Source organism: Hyla sarda, chromosome 9 (assembly GCF_029499605.1).
Source record: "Hyla sarda isolate aHylSar1 chromosome 9, aHylSar1.hap1, whole genome shotgun sequence".
In the NCBI taxonomy this organism is placed as follows: Eukaryota; Metazoa; Chordata; class Amphibia; order Anura; family Hylidae; genus Hyla; species Hyla sarda.
The window spans coordinates 4,611,290-4,630,866 of NC_079197.1; the positions used below are offsets into that span (position 1 = coordinate 4,611,290).

The following is a 19,577-nucleotide window of genomic DNA, read 5'->3' on the forward strand; positions in this document are numbered from 1 at the left end:
CCGTTGAAAAATTGCATTTGTTTTTTACATCTATAGATTATTCTATATTAGGTGGTTGCTATATATATATTCATATTTTCTAAATCTGTCATTAGGGCCCAATGACAGTTTAAGATAACATTGACATTGCTCTGATATTTTTAACCATTTAGGTTTTTATTGTTTTAATAAAATCTGCACTTTTTTTCAAAACTTTATGTCTCAAACAATTATTCACTGTGTACCCTAGGGTAGTATTCTTGAGGTGTGGTTAATCTTTGTTTTAGTTTTTACCCATTTGGATTGGTGGGGATCAATCCTTTAACCACAATAACCTCGAATACCTGGTTGTGAGCTGCACACATTTTTCTAATATACAAATCTGTCTAACTTTTTGGCACCAGTTGATTTGAAAACATTTGTTTTCCCCCCGGAGTTTCATAACTGTGTCCTAATAGAGCAGAGATGTAATGTAAAGTATGGAGGACATCAGTCTGCGCGCTGTGTCATGTGACTCATAGACAATGCCGTAGACTTGGAGCCATTGATCACCCAGAGGTGGTGTCTTCTCCTTGGACATTTCCATTATTTTTTCCCCCCTTTTTATTATGATATCAATGTAATTATCTTACAAGGAAAGTGATGTCTCCATAGAAAAGACAAAGCATCTGTTGTGTGGATGTGGCTGCCAGATATAATAGCTGAAGAGCGACTTCCCGAGCGCGTTGTTATTTTCTTCCCCACGTAAACATGTCCGCTCTTCTTCTTGCAGGCGCTGCCGGTCGATCTCATCCCCCCGGAGAAGAATTGGTGGACGTCCCGGTGAGAAGACTGCAGGGTCACCTTTCGAAGTTCAGCTTCAGCCTCAACAGGTGGCACCTATATGATCCTTGGATTTTAAGGTTCTTCCATATCCTTGGACCCAAGTCCTGAGGTTTCTCGGACCCTTCATGTGGACCCTCTGGCCTAAAGATGAGTAGATGTTTGAGGAGTAACATGACGCCATCTTGTCGTCCCGATCTGTGCACCAGAATTGACTTTTTACCTTGCCTAACACCTCTATGAGTCGATGCAGAGACAAAGAGACCCGGATGGTTGGGAAATATCTATGCATCACCTAGAACGTGTTCTAGATGTTCTGCGTGATCTCTGAATGTACGTCACATGACTATCTAGTCGTAGCTGCCGATAGCGTCAGCATAAGAGCCAATGAGGTGTTTCCATGCTGATCCTGACAGCAGCAGATAAGCCCCCTGAAGTGTCCCCCTATGTTACGTGGTCGTCTCCGCCCCGGGAGGACACCGCCGTCTGCGCCAGCTGCCATGCTGCCTGTGGCCGTCTTCATCTTCCACTGCCTGCCTGTGGCATTGGGACACTATGACATCTGTAAATCCTTGGTGACATCTGACGATGGCCCTTCCTGGGAATACTATGCCTGTCAACCAAAGCCCATGGTGATGAAAGAGTATGCGATAATTAAGGTGGACCCCCCTGGAATTACCTGTGGTGACCCGGCAGAGTACTTCTGCACACATGTGAGTACTGTCAGGTGTATGGGGCCACGTCCCGTCCGGCATTCCCAATCCCATGGCGTTGGTTATATTTGTTTTTGCCACTTTTTACTGGCACACTTCTTTATCCATAGACATTCATGCAACAGCGCCCCCACTCTGAGTACAGTTTCTTACCCCTACCACACAGTATATTTTGCAGGGTGCTGTCGGTATATTAAAGGGGTACTCCGGTGCTCAGAGATGGAGGCTGTGATCCTGACGTCACGCCCCCTCCATTCATGTCTATGGGAGGGGGCGTGTCTGTCGACACGCCCCCTCCCATAGACATGAATGGAGCGGGCGTGGCATGACGGCACGTGGGGGGCGTGGCCGTGACATCACGACCACTGCTGCAGGAACCCAGCGTTTGTTTAGGCTGCTTTCACACTATAAAATTCATCCGTTTTAAAGATCCGTCTGACGTTCCGTCATGAAAACCCTGCAAATCGTCCGTTAGAAAATCCCATTATAGTCTATGCGATCCGTTTTAATCCGTTATAGTCCGTTATTAATAACGGACGTTATTTTGTGACGGGAGAATGAACGGAAGGAATAATGCACGCACTATTTATCTTGTTACTATCTTCCGTCACAAAATAACGTCCGTTATTAATAACGGACTATAATGGATTAAAACGGATAATGTAAAAATCCCATAGACTATAATGGGATTTTCTAACGGATGTTTAACGGCCGATTTGCAGGGTTTTCATGATGGAACATCAGACGGATCTTTAAAACGGATGAATTTTATAGTGTGAAATCAGCCTTAGAATGCCAGTTGCTGCGGGAGATTGTGGGGGGGGCAGCAGCGGCACCCCCGCTATCAGAGATCTTATCCCCTATCCTTTGCATAGGGGATAAGATATATAGCAGCAGAGTACCCAGGGGTCAAGTACTGGGAAAAGGTTTGGGAACTCACCCAAGATTTCAACTAAAGGGCTGGTCCTGCATATGGGAACAGAGTTCCTGCTGTGAAAAAGGTGCAGGAACTCAGTTCCCACGCGTTTCTGCAGGACTTGAGCCCTGGGAGTACTCCTTTAAGGTTTTGTACCTGCTATCTAGGTGACCACAAATTGAGAATCAGTAACTAGACAGGAACCCGGTGTACACCTGACTGCCTCTCTGGGCTGCACAGGCTTGTTTTAAAGGGGTGTTCTGGTATTGGAAAATTGTGTTTAAATAAGACTATCACCCCAAGACATATAACTTACTTACTATAGTTTTATCACAAATTGTCCTGGTTTCAGAGTATTTTTGCTTCCCTGACAGGAAGTTGTGTAGTTCTCTCATTGTCAGTGTGGTGTTGCCTCAGCAGCTCCCTGGCTCCTCCTCCTCTCCTAATAGGAAGTTAAAGGTGTACTCCACTGGAAAAAAAAACATTTTTTAATCAACTGGCAGAAAGTTAAACAAATTTGTAAATTACTTCTATTAAAAAATCTTAATCCTTCCAGTACTTATCAGCTGCTGTATGATCCACAAGAAGTTCTTTCTTTTTGAATTTCCTTTCTGTCTGACCACAGTGCTCTCTGCTGACACCTCTGTCCATATCACGAACTGTCCAGAGCAGGATAGGTTTGCTATGGGGATTTGCTTCTATTCTGGATAGTTCCTTAAATGGACAGAGGTGTCAGCAGAGAGCACTGTGGTCAAACAGAGAGGAAATCCAAAAAGAAAAGAACTTCCTGTGGAGCATATAACAGCTGATAAGTACTGGAAGGATTAAGATTTTTAAATAGAAGTCATTTACAAATCCATTAAACTTTCTGGCACCAGTTGATTTAGAATTTTTTTTTCCAGTAAAGTACCCCTTTAAATAGTCCTCTTATTGTCAGTGTGGTGTTGGGTCAGCAGCTTCCCGGCTTCTCCCTCTCTCCCTTCATCTTCTGCTGTCTCAGGAGGCGTGGCTGGATCTTGTCTCTAAGCTCTAGCCCCGCCCCCTGAGTGATGTCATCACCCCTGAGCAGCCCCTTCAGCTACATCACCATCTCCCTGTCATATACACATATACATATATTTCTTTATTGGAACATTAAGGGAAGAATGAGGTGCAGTTACAGCATGCTGCTTTGTGCTGAGTAATACCACAGGCAGAGGAGTACACAGGGAATGATTACAGCAGGTGCTGCAGCCTTACTGTGCGATAGTCTGCTGTGAAATAAGATATTCTGCAACAGTTCTGGATGGGGAACTAGTAGGGGTGCTGTGGAAGGGGAGTAGGCAGGGTGGGATGACAATGACGAAGAGCTGGGGAAAGCAAGGCATTCTGGGAATTTAGTACTGAGCAATTGCTCAACCAGGAAGTACAGTTACTCACCTCACCCCGATCCCTGTAGCTCTGCCGCAGATTTCCTCCATGCAGTCCGGTGTCATATGGGACTTACAGGACCTTCCTGCTCAGCCAATCACTGTCATGACACATGACACCATTGTGATCACTGATTGGCTGAGCAGGAAAGGTCCTGAAACCAGCTGGGAGAACAGAGAAGACACTAGGACAGAGAAGATACCGGGACAGAGAAGATACCGGGACAGAGAAGACACCGGGACAGAGAAGACACCGGGACAGAGAAGACACCGGGACAGAGAAGACACCTGGACAGAGAAGACACCTGGACAGAGAAGATACCGGGACAGAGAAGATACCGAGACAGAGAAGATACCGAGACAGAGAAGATACCGGGACAGAGAAGATACCGGGACAGAGCAGACACCGGGACAGAGAAGACACCGACAGAGAAGACACCGGGACAGAGAAGACACCTGGACAGAGAAGACACCGGGACAGAGAAGATACCGAGACAGAGAAGATACCGGGACAGAGAAGATACCGGGACAGAGAAGACACCGGGACAGAGAAGACACCGGGACAGAGAAGACACCGGGACAGAGAAGACACCTGGACAGAGAAGACACCGGGACAGAGAAGACACCGAGACAGAGAAGATACCGGGACAGAGAAGACACCGGGACAGAGAAGATACCGGGACAGAGAAGACATCGGGACAGAGAAGATACCGGGACAGAGAAGATACCGGGACAGAGAAGACACCTGGACAGAGAAGATACCGGGACAGAGAAGATACCGGGACAGAGAAGACACGGCGACAGAGAAGACACGGGGACAGAGAAGACACCGGGACAGAGAAGACACCAGGACAGAGAAGACACCGGGACAGAGAAGACACCTGGACAGAGAAGACACCGGGACAGAGAAGACACCGGGACAGAGAAGATACCGGGACAGAGAAGACACCTGGACAGAGAAGATACCGGGACAGAGAAGACACCGGGACAGAGAAGACACCGGGACAGAGAAGATACCGGGACAGAGAAGACACCGGGACAGAGAAGACACCGGGACAGAGAAGACACCGGGACAGAGAAGACACCGGGACAGAGAAGACACCGGGACAGAGAAGACACCGGGACAGAGAAGACACCGGGACAGAGAAGACACCGGGACAGAGAAGACATCGGGACAGAGAAGACACCGGGACAGAGAAGACACTTGGACAGAGAAGATACCGGGACAGAGAAGATACTGGGACCGCACAGAGGAGAATGGAATCTGCGGCAGACCTATGGGGACCAGGGCTAGGTGAGTATTAGATTTTTTATGGTTCCCCCGCACCCCTATTATTACGTAGGAGAGTGTTTCCAAACCAGGGCGCCTCCAGCTGTTGCAAGGCTGTCCGGGCATGCTGTGAGTTGTAATTTTGCAACAGCTGGAGGCACCCTAGTTAAGAAACACTGATTTGTCGTACAGCCCTAATGCAAACAGTTAATGTCTTTTCATTAGTTTGCACGCACCTCGTTCCTATCAGCGTCCATGACATATTGAGACATGGCAGAATGAGGATCCCACCATTATAGCAGGTGATCAGTATTCATCTTCAATAATCTGTCTTTCAAATGAGCTGATTTTTATTTTCCGTAATAAAATATTGATGTGTTTGCTGCAAGGTCCTCTCAGAAGTCTCTCTGTATCCAGCGCTCATCCCACATAAGCTTTTAGACATCACTACCCTTTTCCTACTTTGTAGGCATTTCTGAGCCTTGGAATCAATAATGCACTTAGGGCCGACGGTAGTTTATGATGAGCACAAGGCCCGGACCACTATCCTGGGGCCACAGTGCCGGAAAAGACAAAGATGCATCCCCAAAATTTCCTTCTATTCCTTCTAATTACATTGTTACCTGCAGACGACAGATACAGAGAGAATAGTAAATGTCTTTGTAAGAAGTGAAGGCAATGATACTGAATACGGTGTAAAACTGCCCCTGTATACAAGAATATAACTGCTATAATACTGCTCCATTATACAAGAATATAACTACTATAATACTGCTCCTATATACAAGAATATAACTACTATAATACTGCTCCTATATACAAGACTATAACTACTATAATACTGCTCCATTATACAAGAATATAACTACTATAATACTGCCCCTATATACAAGAATATAACTACTATAATACTGCTCCTATATACAAGAATATAACTACTATAATACTGCCCCTGTATACAAGAATATAACTGCTACAATACTGCTCCTATATACAAGAATATAACTACTATAATACTGCTCCTATATACAAGACTATAACTACTATAATACTGCTCCATTATACAAGAATATAACTACTATAATACTGCCCCTATATACAAGAATATAACTACTATAATACTGCTCCTATATACAAGAATATAACTACTATAATACTGCCCCTGTATACAAGAATATAACTATAATACTGCTCCTATATACAAGAATATAACTACTATAATACTGCTCCTATATACAAGAATATAACTACTATAATACTGCCCCTATATACAAGAATATAACTACTACAATACTGCTCCTATATACAAGAATATAACTACTATAATACTGCCTCCTATATACAAGAATATAACTACTATAATACTGCTCCTATATACAAGAATATAACTACTATAATACTGCCCCCTATATACAAGAATATAACTATAATACTGCTCCTATATACAAGAATATAACTACAATAATACTGCTCCTATATACAAGAATATAACTACTATAATACTGCTCCTATATACAAGAATATAACTACTATAATACTACTCCTATATACAGGAATATAACTACTATAATACTGCTCCTATATACAAGAATATAACTACTATAATACTGCTCCTATATACAAGAATATAACTACTATAATACTGCTCCTATATACAAGAATATAACTACTATAATACTGCTCCTATATATAAGAATATAACTACTATAATACTGCTCCTATATACAGGAATATAACTACTATAATACTGCTCCTATATACAAGAATATAACTACTATAATACTGCCCCTATATACAAGAATATAACTACTATAATACTGCTCCTATATACAAGAATATAACTACTATAATACTGCTCCTATATACAAGAATATAACTACTATAATGTAATATAGAATATATTTGCATTGTCTTTAGAGGGTTGGCTGTCTCTTTAAATCTTGTACAGGTAAGTCCCCCTCCCCCTCCCATCTATAGGTGTTGTTAATGAGAGTAGACGCTTCCAGTCCCTATGGCAGTGTTCACACAAGGAGGTGTCAGCTTTTTAGCACTTCCTCTTGGGAACTGAATGAGGTGACAGGATAGTTGTTGATGTTGGTGCGATGTCCTTATAACCAGGCGGGGTTGGGGTTGCTCCTCTGGTCTCTTGGTATTGTAACATGCGCCTTAGTGTCCCTTTAAATAATTTTCGATGACACTATACAGCACTGTCTCAAACTGTGGCCCTCCAATAACTGTACAGCAGTGGTCTCAAACTGTGGCCCTCCAGATGTTGCAAAACTGCAACTCCCAGCATGCCCGGACAGCCAACGGCTGTCCGGGCATGCTGGAGTTGTAGTTTTGTAACAGCTGGAGTCACACTGGTTGGGAAACACTGATATAAGCCAAGCCAAAGGCTGTCCGGGCATGTTGGGAGTTGTAGTTTTTGCAACAGCTGGAGGCACCTGTTTGGGAAACACTGACATAAACCAGGCAAACGGCTGTCCGGGCATGCTGGTAGTTGTAGTTTTGCAACAGCTGGAGTCGCACTGGTTGGGAAACACTGACATACGCCAAGCCAACGTCTGTACGGGCATGCTGGGAGTTGTAGTTTTGGGAAGCACTGACATAAGCCAAACAAACAGCTTTCCAGGCATGCTGGGAGTTGTAGTTTTGCCACAGCTGGAGTCACACTGGTTGGGAAACACTGACATATGCCAAGCCAATGGCTGTCCGGGCATGCTGGGAGTTGTAGTTTTGGGAAGCACTGACATAAGCCAAACAAACAGCTTTCCAGGCATGCTGGGAGTTGTAGTTTTGCCACAGCTGGAGTCACACTGGTTGGGAAACACTGACATATGCCAAGCCAATGGCTGTCCGGGCATGCTGGGAGTTGTAGTTTTGCAACATCTGGAGAGCCACAGTTTGAGACCACTGCTGTACACAGTAGAGCAGCTGTAACAAGTGCCATTTTCCCCCCAATCCCAAGGTCGCCCCCTAATGGCAGTGAAAGGAAGAAGTTGTGCAGAAGCTTTGGCCTCTGTGTGTTTGTATTGGGACACGACTGACAGAAGTTGGGGCTGTCATGTATCTTCTGCTGCCGTTTCTCCAAATCTCCCGTATCCGGTATACAGCGCCGGAGCCGTAAATCATACATTATGCAAATGAGCAGTCACTTAAAGGAGGCAATCGCCTTAATGTAAGAAGCGGAAGAAGCTGGAAGGATGAAGACGTCTTCACATTACAACCAAGGGACTTATGCAAATGAGTCAGTGATACTACAACTCCCAGCATTCCCAATCTTACTCCCCGAAGGTCTGAAACCTTCTAAGGCTCTGTTCACATGGCGGAAATGCACAGAATTTGTGCGTTATTTCTGTGCGCTCAACACAGAATTCCGTCCAGAATCTGTGAGTCCCATTTAATGTTTTTTGCAGAATCCGGAATTTACGCAGCTGAAATTCCGCCATGTGAATGAGATAGCGGAATCTCCATTCAACATAAAGGTCCTGATTTTCTAAGGCCGCGTTCACACCTCGGAATTTCAGAATTCCGTCCAAATGATGCGGACGCGCAATTCTGCATTTTTCTGCATATAAGCGGAATTTCTGCAGAATTCATGCAGAAATTCCGCATGAATTCTCATTGCATGGATAATGGTGCTTTTTATTCATTGTTTTTGTTAAATGTCGTTGGGAATCCGCACAAATTCCGCACACAATTCGCATTAATTCCGCCTTTTGCAGAGAGAAAAAAAAAAAAACATTCACTTCAATGGGCTTCCGCCTCTGAATTCTGCATAAATTTAGGACAGGACCTTTCTTTATGTGGAATACGGAATTTCCGCAGCAAAAAGACCTATGCGGAAATTTCTAGGGCCCAAGGCTAGCTTCTCACGAGGGAATGTCCGACCAGAGAATCTCCGTGTGACATTCCGCAAACTGCGGGCACCAGCATAAACATGGACTGCACAGGAATGCGCTGTCTCATAGACGGATATGCATTCCTTGCGGAGTCCGCAGAAAGAATAAACGTGTTCATTCTTTCCGGGACACGGAAAACGGAATTTTTCCCTCCTTTTTTAAATTTTTTTTTTACACCTTTTCTTATCTGTCGGGTTTTACAGAGCTCAAAACCATCACATTTTCTGTGAGAACATTAGTAAATATGTTGGGTTATTTTCAAAATTGTCATGGTCACGCCCCTTTTTGGCAAACACACCCCTTTTTGGGGGTTTTAGGTACAATGGAGAGTCGGTCAGGTTTTTGGAATTTTTTTGGTCGCAAATTCTACACAATTTGGTCGCAAAACCCCAGAGAAAATAGTCAGGATCACATTAAGTAAATGACCGCAAAATCTGCAGTAAATTTTACTGCCAGGTTAAAGGGGTCCTGGCCGCACTGACATCACTATTGACAACATGCATTTACAGCACGCAGTTTTCCTTCAGCTGTTGCAGTGCATCTCCAGCTGTTGCAAAACTACAACTCCCAGCATGCCCGGACAGCCAAAGGCTGTCCGGGCATGCTGGGAGTTGTAGTTTTGCAACAGCTGGAGGCACCCTGGTGGTCGCGCAGATATATTTCGATTGTAGAGACTTTAAACAGATATTATAATCAATCAAAAATGGATATTTTGTAGCCGAGGTTTTGCATACATTACTATGTTACTATGTTACTATATGTAACACTTCGGCTACAAAGTATTTATTTTTGATTGATAATAATATCTGTTTAAAGTCTCTATAATTGAAATATATCTGTGCGACCACCAGGGTGCCTCCAGCTGTTGCAAAACTACAGGATATTGGATACAAAGTCACATCTGATCTGGAGGAAGACTAAACAGCGCCCCCTGCAGGGTGGTTGGGGTTTGTTTTAACCCTTGGGGTGGAGGGTAATTCCGCTCTGACCCATAAATACCCTGGAGGAGGTAAAGACGTGCCATGGGTTAGCAGATAGGTCACGGCAAGACCCCTCTAAGCCCCCCACGTGTGGCTGGACGGGCGTACGTCCTGGCAGATGGATGCGGAGTGCTCACTGTAGATCAGCTGATGCTCGGATTACAGATGGAGCGGAGGGGGGGGGACACGTGTGACCTGCTCGCTCCTTCAGCTCTCAGCCCAAACACACAGATTATCCTCTTATCCCTGCTATAGAAAACACAGGGCGATTAAACCCCCCCCCCTCCCCCCAACATGGCGGTAGATGTCACTTCTATAGTGGCCCAATTGTTCTTGGGATTTGGGGCGGGGGGGCGGTCGTGCGTTGTCCCAGCAGTCGAACCCCCCCCCCCCCCCCCCCCTCTGATCGGATCTCGTTACATCATACTACTTTTCCTTTGCTCCCCATACAAGTGAATGTAAAACTTGCATGATGACGCTTATTTAAATTCGATACATTTATCAAGTCAAATGTAAATTAGTGCCATTGTGCAAATTTTACATTCACTTCTATGGGGGAGCAAATAAAAAGTTGTACGGTTGGGAATTCGACTTCCAAGGGTCCCAGTAGTCGAATCCCCCCCCCCCCCTCTGATCAGATCTTGTCGCATCATACAACTTTTCATTTGCTCCCCCACAGAAGGGAATGTAAAAGTTGCGTGATGGCGCTAATGCACATTGGACTTGTTAAGTGTATCGAATCGAATTTAAATTAGCGTCATCATGCAACTTTTACATTCACTTCAGCGGTGGGGGGGGAGCAAATGAAAAGTTGCATGATGGCGCTAATTCTAATTTTATTTCATACATTTATCAAGTCAAACGCGATTTAGCGCCGTCGTGCAACTTTTACATTCACTTTTATAGGGAACAAATGAAAAGTTGTATGATGCGACAAGATCTGATCAGAGGAGTGGGGGGGGGGGGGGATTCGACTACTGGGACCCTCGGAAGTCGAATCCCCAACCGTACAACTTTTCATTTGCTCCCCCATAGAAGGGAATGTAAAAGTTGCGTGATGGCGCTAATGCACATTGGACTTGTTAAGTGTATCGAATCGAATTTAAATTAGCGTCATCATGCAACTTTTACATTCACTTCAGCGGTGGGGGGGGAGCAAATGAAAAGTTGCATGATGGCGCTAATTCTAATTTTATTTCATACATTTATCAAGTCAAACGTGATTTAGCGCCGTCGTGCAACTTTTACATTCACTTTTATAGGGAACAAATGAAAAGTTGTATGATGCGACAAGATCTGATCAGAGGAGGGGGGGGGGGGGGGATTCGACTACTGGGACCCTCGGAAGTCGAATCCCCAACCGTACAACTTTTTATTTGCTCCACCCGTAGAAGTGAATGTAAAAGTTGCGTGATGGCGCTAATTTACATTTGACTTGATAAAGGTATCGAATTTAGATAAGCGCCATCATGCAACTTTTACATTCACTTCTATAGCGAACAAATGAAAAGATGCGTGGTTGCAATGTGACGCATGTGATCTGTATGGACCAGGCATTGTTTTACAGATGTCGCTGCGTACTCCGGACCCCCACGTTAACCCCTTGTTGTGGTGGTGTGCGCAGTCGTCGGCGGTCTGTGAGTTTGTTGTGGTGCGGAGTGTCCTCATATGCAGGATTAGTGATAAAATTGTAATAACCATGTAAGAGGATCACAAATCCCCCGCGGCCTTATTAAAGAGCTCCTCCATCTTTAAGTACCAATTGGTGTTGTCCTCGAGCACAGCTGCCCGAATCCTCAGCCCTGCAGTGACATCATCTCCTGAGTCATGACCCTGTATGTCACATATGAGCTTAGATACACCAGCCCAGCAGACAGTACAACACATGATAAACTTAGATACACCTGTTCAACAGAGAGTATTATATGGCTTAGATACAGCAGCTAAACAGACAGCATTACATATGACAGTGGTCTCCAACCTGCGGACCTCCAGATGGTGCAAAACTACAACTCCCAGCATGCCCGGACAGCCAACGGCTGTCCGGGCATGCTGGGAGTTGTAGTTTTGCAACAGCTGGAGGTCCGCAGGTTGGAGACCACTGACATATGATAAGCTTAGATACACTCGCTGCACAGACAGTTTCACAAATGAGAGGCAAAGGTGCAGCAGCTGGGCAAACAGTATCACACAAGATAGACTTAGATACTGCAGCTGAGCAGACAGTATTACACATGACGGAAGTGGATACACCCGCTCAGCAAACCGCATCATACATGATAGATTTGCAGCTCTGCAGACAGTATGAGGCCGGGTTCACACCATGTTTTTGCCATACTGTTTTCAATCAGTTTTTCTAAAGAAAACCGTATGGCAAAAAAAACGGATGGAACAGTATGGGAAAAAGTAAACCGTATGCGTTTTAAAACTGTATACTGTATTTAAAAGTGCATACAGTTCCGTCCGTTTTTATAAAAAACAAACAAAAAAAAAACATAAGTTTTTGATAATTTTGTCCATTTTTAATGGGAGGGGTGTTGGGTGGGGACTCTAGGATGCAAATGCGCATGTGCAAAGTAAAAACCGTATACGTTTTCCCGTATGGAACTGTATACATGTGCGTTTCCCATTGATGTCCATGTTGAAAAAAATTTATGCGGATGCAGTACGGTTTTTAAACCAGAGACAAAACCGTGGTTGACCACGTTTTTGTCTCTGGTTTAAAAACCGTACTGCAACCGCATACGTTTTTTTTAACATGGACGTCAATGGGAAACGCACATGTATACAGTTCCATACGGGAAACCGTATACGGTTTTTACTTTGCACATGCGCATTTGCATCCTAAAGTCCCCACCCAACGCCCCTCCCATTAAAAATGGACAAAATTATCAAAAACGTATGTTTTTTCTTTTTTATAAAAACTAACGGAACTGTATGCACTTTTAAAAACAGTATACAGTTTAAAAACGCATACGGTTTACTTTTTCCCATACTGTTCCATCCGTTTTTTTGCCATACGGTTTGCTTTAGAAAAACGGATTGAAAACAGTATGGGAAAAACGTGATGTGAACCCAGCCTGACACATGATAAGCTTAGATACAATTGGTCAACAGATGGTATCACATGATAGGATTAGATACAAAGGCCTAGCAGAGAGTATCACAAATGTTAGGTTTAGATACACAGGTACAGCAGGCAGTATCACACAGGATAGACTTCGAAAAACAGCTGAGCGGACGGTATTGTATGCAGTGTTTTTTGGATACACCACTTGATGAGAAGTATTACATAGTAACTGTAGTCGTAGTCTAAATATGTGCGACTTTTTTGCGAGTTTTGCTCTAGAGGATTTTTTATTTTTTTTTTAAACTTAAGTTGAGGATTTTTAGAACATGATGCATTCTAGACTATTTTAGATGGAAATGCATTGGAAAATTCATTGGTGCTAAATTTATCAAAAGCGAATTTTCCGCGACAAGTACGCCGAAATGTCAGACCATGTTGGAGCAGGTTTAAATATAGTCTTAGGGTACGTTCCGACACGGCGTATTTTGCTGCGTATTTGCTGCGTATTTGGTGCTGCGTATTTTCCTACCCATTGACTTCAACAGAGAAAATAAAATACGCAGCAGCAAATACGCCGTGTGGGGATGTACCCTAAAGCATAGATCCCGAAGTCCATGTGCAGAATTTATCAAGAGCCGTGTGCCTTTGATAAATTTGGCGCACAATAGACCAGCTTAACCCTCTGTAGTTTGGTCTATATTGATGCAGGACATAGACAGCTTTGATAAATCTCCCCCAATGTCTCAGTAGATAGTACCACTCTATATAGGGTTAGATACAGCAGCTCAGCAGACAGTATCACGCAGGATAGCGTTAGATACACCAGCTTGGTGGCACGCTGTCCCTGTAGCAGCGTAAAGGGTTAATAACGATAAAGCCGCTCCATCTTGGATGAAAGTTCACACTGTGCTGCTTCGTGCCGCGGTCTCTTAGATCTATTGTAGTGAATGAGGGAGGAGGTGGTGGAGCAGACGAGGAGCGACTAAATAAAGCGGTGGTCTCCATGTCCTGTAGGGTCGGAGGAATAATGTGGGGGCCCTCCCACCCACCATACATTATAGAGGTTGGGGATGTATATTGGCACTGCAGAGCAGCACTTGGATTTGGCGCTATGTTAAGGTCCCGTTCACACCGCAGAAATTCCATGATTCCGCTTGCAGCCTCCTACAGAATCTGTGCTTAAAGGGGTACTCCAGAGGAAGAAAAAAAATTCAAATCCACTGGTGCCAGAAAGTTAAACATATTTGTATATTACTTCTATTAAAAAATCTTAATCCTTCCAGTACTTATCAGCGGCTGTATGCTCCAGATGAAGTCGAGTTGTTTTTTTCTGTCTGACCACAGTGCTCTCTGCTGACACCTCTGTCCCTGTCAGGAACTGTCCAGAGCAGGAGAGGTTTCCTATGGGGATTTGCTCCTACTCTGGACAGTTCCTGACATGCACAGAAGTGGCAGCAGAGAGCACTGTGATCAGACTGGAAATAACTACACAACTTCCTGTGGAGCATACAGCAGCTGATAAGTACTGGAAGGTTTAAGATTTTTTAATAGAAGTAATTTACAAATCTGTTTAACTTTCTGGAGCCAGTTGATATGAAAAAAATAGTACCCCGTGTGAACGTCCCATTGACTACAACGCGGTCCTGGGATGCTTCCGGAAGGTTGAACATATTCTGCAATGGACCCATGTGTGAACAGAGCAGCAGAACCCCATTGAAATAAATGGAAGGCTGCTACAAGCGGAATCTGCATGGAACTTTCCTAAGTGTAAACAATCTCTTACGGGTTCTCTGGCCTGTAAAAATGTATGGCCTGTCCTCCGGAGAGGCTATTTTACCACCCGGAGAACCCCTTCAAGTACAGAATACACAGCAATGTGTGAATAACTCTAGACCAGGGCTTCATTCATAGACCAGGCCTCGTTTCCCATAGCAACCAGCCACAGTACAGCTTACACTTGCCCAGAGCTGTTTAAGAAATGAAAGCTGAGCTCTGATTGGTTGCTTTGGCCATCACATGACCCTTCCCATGGATGGAAACCACCGGCTAGTGCTCTCTGTTATCAAGGACTGCAGTGTCCTTCAATAGTCCTTGATTGGGAACAGACATTCCTCCTCCGTCAGTCTCAGGTATTAGGTTTCCCCTTCTCCAAACTGCGACTTTCCTGATGCTGCAAAACTACAACTCCCAGCATGCCCGGACAGCCAACGGCTGTCCGTGCATTCTGGGAGTTTTAGTTTTGCAACATCTGGAGGTCCACATTTTGTAGACCACTGCCCTAGTTCTTTACGTCCAGTTTACGTTCATGTTCCGGGCAGTCATATACGCCCCATTAAGGCTGACCATGGGGCCCTTAGGCAGCGGGACCCTCCTTATTGTGTCTTGTGCTGAGAAACTGCGCAGGACTTGGCATTGTCATCATGTGTCAGCCATATTGGTCTGTCCTCCATGCTCCTGGGAGTTAAAGGGGTACTCCGATTTTTAAATCAACTGGTGCCAGAAAGTTAAACAGATTTGTAAGTTACTTCTTTAAAAAAAAATCTACATCCTTCCAGTACTTATTAGCTGCTGAATACTACAGAGGAAATTCTTTTCTTTTTGGAACACAGTGCTCTCTGCTGACATCATGAGCACAGTGCTCTCTGCTGACACTTCTGTCCATTTTAGGAACTGTCCAGAGCAGCATAGGTTTGCTATGGGGATTTTCTCCTACTCTGGACAGTTCCTAAAATGGACAGAGATGTCAGCAGAGAGCACTGTGGTCATGATGTCAGCAGAGAGCTCTGTGTTCCAATAAGAAAACCATTTCCTCTGTAGTATACAGACCCTAAAAAGTACTGGAAGGATTAAGATTTTTTTAATAGAAGTAATTTACAAATCTGTTTAACTTTCTGGCACCAGTTGATTTAAAAAAAAAAAAAAAGTTTTCCATGGGAGTACCCCTTTAAACAGATTTGTAAATGACTTCTATTAAAAAATCTTTACCCTTCCAGTAGTTATTAGCAGCTGTATGCTACAGAGGAAATTCTTTTCTTTCTTAATTTCTTTTTTGTCTTGTCCTCAGTGCTCTCTGCTGACACCTGATGCCAGGTCCAGAGCAGGAGAAAATCCCCATTGCAAACCTATGCAGCTCTGGACAGTTCCTGACACGGACAGAGGTGTCAGCAGAGAGCACTGTGGACAAGACGAAAAAAAAGAAGAAATTAAAAAAGAAAATAATTTCAAGATTTTTAAATAGAAGTCATTTACAAATCTGTTTAACTGTTTGGCACCAGTTCATTAAAAAAAAAAAAAAAGTTTTCCACCGGAGTACCCCTTTAAGGAATGAAATGAAGAAAAATAAACGCAGAGGGATAAAATGGCAAAAATAAAATAAAATCTGTGGGCCCCCCCAGATGTTGCAAAGCTACAACACCCAGCATGCCCGGACAGCCAAGGGCTGTCCGGGCATGCTGGGAGTTGTAGTTTTGCAACAGCTGGAGGTCCACCTTTTGTAGACCACTGCTGTAGGTATATCAGAAATTGTTATAACTTTTTCATGATACAACCATGAAGCTTTAGTTGCAGAAGATACAATTGTATCCAGTCTTGGTGATGGACTCCAGACTGATACATTGTATCCCTCTACCTGAGCAATCTTGGTTGTATGAGCATGCTGGGAGTTGTAGTTTTTCCAACATCTGGAGGTCCACAGTTTGGAGACCACTGACCTACTGTAAATGATCACAATGCATTTCGCTGGCATCTTCTTCAGGGAAAATAAGTAACCCCCCCCCCCCCCCCACCCCTCTGCAAAAAACAAAATAAATAAACGAAATAAAATGTTTTACAAAATGATTTTTTTCTTCTTAAATAAATATTTTGCCGCTGTGCCAATTATTCCATCATCTTATTTCCATGATAAGATGCGGCCGGCAGCCGAGTGACTCAGGAATAGCTGCTTTATGTAATGCGTTTAATGAGTGCCACCAAGAGGAACCAATAGGTACTGCAGCACCTGCTTAAAGGGGTACTCCAGGCAAAAACCTTTTTATATATATCAACTGGCTCCAGAAAGTTAAACAGATTTGTAAATTACTTCTATTAAAAAAAAATCTTAATCCTTTCAGTACTTATGAGCTTCTGAAGTTAAAGGGGTACTCCGGTGAAAACCTTTTTTTCTTTTAAATTAACTGGTGGCAGAAAGTTAAACATATTTGTAAATTACTTCTATTAAAAAATCTTAATCCTTCCTGTACTTATTAGCTGCTGAATACTACAGAGGAAATTCTTTTCTTTTTGGAATGCTCTCTGATGACATCACGAGCACAGTTCTCTCTGCTGACGTTGTTATAATAATAATAATGCTTTATTTAATGTTGTCCTTAGTGGGATTTGAACTCTAGTCCCCAGCACTGCAAGGCAGCAGTGCTAATCACCGAGCCCTTAGCATACATCTGCTATGCTCGGTCACTAAAATGGACAGAGTTGTCAGCAGAGAGAACTGTGCTCGTGATGTCATCAGTGTTCCAAAAAGAAAGGAATTTCCTCTGTAGCATTCAGCAGCTAATAAGTACTGGAAGGATTAAGACTTTTTAATAGAAGTAATTTACAAATCTGTTTAACTTTCTGCCACCAGTTGATTTAAAAGAAAAAAGGTTTTCACCGGAGTACCCCTTTAAGGTTGTTCTTTTCTGTCTAAGTGCTCTCTGATGACACCTGTCTCGGGAACCGCCCAGTTTAGAAGAGGTTAGCTATGGGGATTTGCTTCTAAACTGGGCGTTTCCTGAGACACGTGTCATCAGAGAGCACTTAGACAGAAAAGAACAACTCAACTTCAGAAGCTCATAAGTACTGAAAGGATTAAGATTTTTTAATAGAAGCAATTTACAAATCTGTTTAACTTTCTGGAGCCAGTATATAAAAAGGTTTTGCCTGGAATACCTGTTTAATCTCAGAGAAAAATGTAGGAAAAAAAAATATATATATATGATTTCTATAGGTATTTATATAGGGAAAAAAATGCCTGGAATACCTGTTTAATCTCAGAGAAAAATTTAGGGGGAAAAAAAAATATATATAATAATATATATATATATATATATATATTTCTATAGGTATTTATATAGGAAAACAAATGATTGATTGTGTTCATTACATGTAAGTTTTGCCATTTGTAGTCCCACTTTGATTGCAAGCTCTTGTGGTGACCCAGTAGGTGAGGGTGCCCTATAGAAGGTGTCACCCTGCGCAGAGGGCACCATCCCTGACCTTGCAGTTCAGTCACTTATGGATGGACCTGAGGAAGATGCCAGGGAAATGCAGCGATCAATAAATCCTCATGGAGAGAGCGAATGAGCGCATTTAGGAGCCAGATTTAGAAACTCTGCGAAACAAGGGCCCCATTTCCGCCATGTGAATAATTTATCTCCGCTCAGAGTTGTCTTACCAGTAGGCAGGAAATAGCTTCTGTGCACAGGAGGCTTTTATTTTTTCCCTTTCGCCTGTCCCTTTATTTTTTTGCTTACGGAGCAAATGGAATTAGCTGTGCAAGGGCTTCTTAACCCCTCCATAACCGGTGGAGATCACATGGGGGTCGCACCTGGAAATTATGGGGTTAAAGAGTAGTTCTAGTTTCAGCAAGTGAGTTATTCTTCATGGAACAAAGAGTCATTTAATTTTCCAATATTCTTTTTTGCAGCCGCTTTTCGAGGTCTTCGAGATCTCTGCTTGCTGTCAGTTACTAGAAATCTTCATTGAGGCTACATTTACACTAATGAATTTCTTAAAAATTCCAGTGCAGCAGCCTCCCATTGTCTTCCGTGGGCTTCTGCTGCGCCGGAATTTTCAGCCACGGAAATTAACATTTTGGCGGAATGTCCAGCTGGAAAAAATTTGGCAAACATTCCTTAGACAGCCAGGACCACTCGGAATTGCGCTGTCTCCGGAAACGGCAATGCGTTTCCCAACAGATTGATGTGTCAGTTCGTTCTGCAATGGCCGTAATTGGAATTTCCAAGCCAGATATTTCCGATGCGGAAATTCTGCAACCAAAATTTCTGGCGTTTTTTGGCAAACAATACACCCAGATTGCCAGGACACTTACACTGGTATATTTAAATGGCCAAATATTTGTAATTCTAAACAATGTAAGTGCATTGCATGTGTTTATTAGTGCATTCTTGGAGACCTCCATTACAATGCTGGGAGTTGTATTCATTTTCCGGAGACCCCCATTACCATGCTGGGAGTTGTATTCATTTTCCGGAGACCCCCATTACCATGCTGGGAGTTGTAGTCATTCCCGGAGACCTCCATTACCATGCTGGGAGTTGTAGTAATTCCCGTAGACCTCCATTACCATGCTGGGAGTTGTAGTAATTCCCGTAGACCTCCATTACCATGCTGGGAGTTGTAGTAATTCCCGTAGACCTCCATTACCATGCTGGGAGTTGTAGTCATTCCCGGAGACCTCCATTACCATGCTGGGAGACTAATGACCTAGAACCCAAGACTCTAAACTTTGGACCTCCAGCT

General features: G+C 43.5%; 1 protein-coding gene across 2 annotated transcripts in view; it reads left to right on the forward strand.

The window, feature by feature from the left end:
* NTNG2 (netrin G2) overlaps positions 1–19,577 on the forward strand; it is a 191,347-nt gene that overhangs the window by 94,506 nt on the left and 77,264 nt on the right. For both annotated transcript variants that reach the window (XM_056540497.1, XM_056540496.1), the window contains one exon: positions 752–1,514. In XM_056540497.1, the coding sequence (XP_056396472.1) occupies positions 1,248–1,514 (267 nt within the window). In that variant the 5' untranslated portion in view covers positions 752–1,247. The remainder of the gene's footprint in view (positions 1–751; positions 1,515–19,577) is intronic.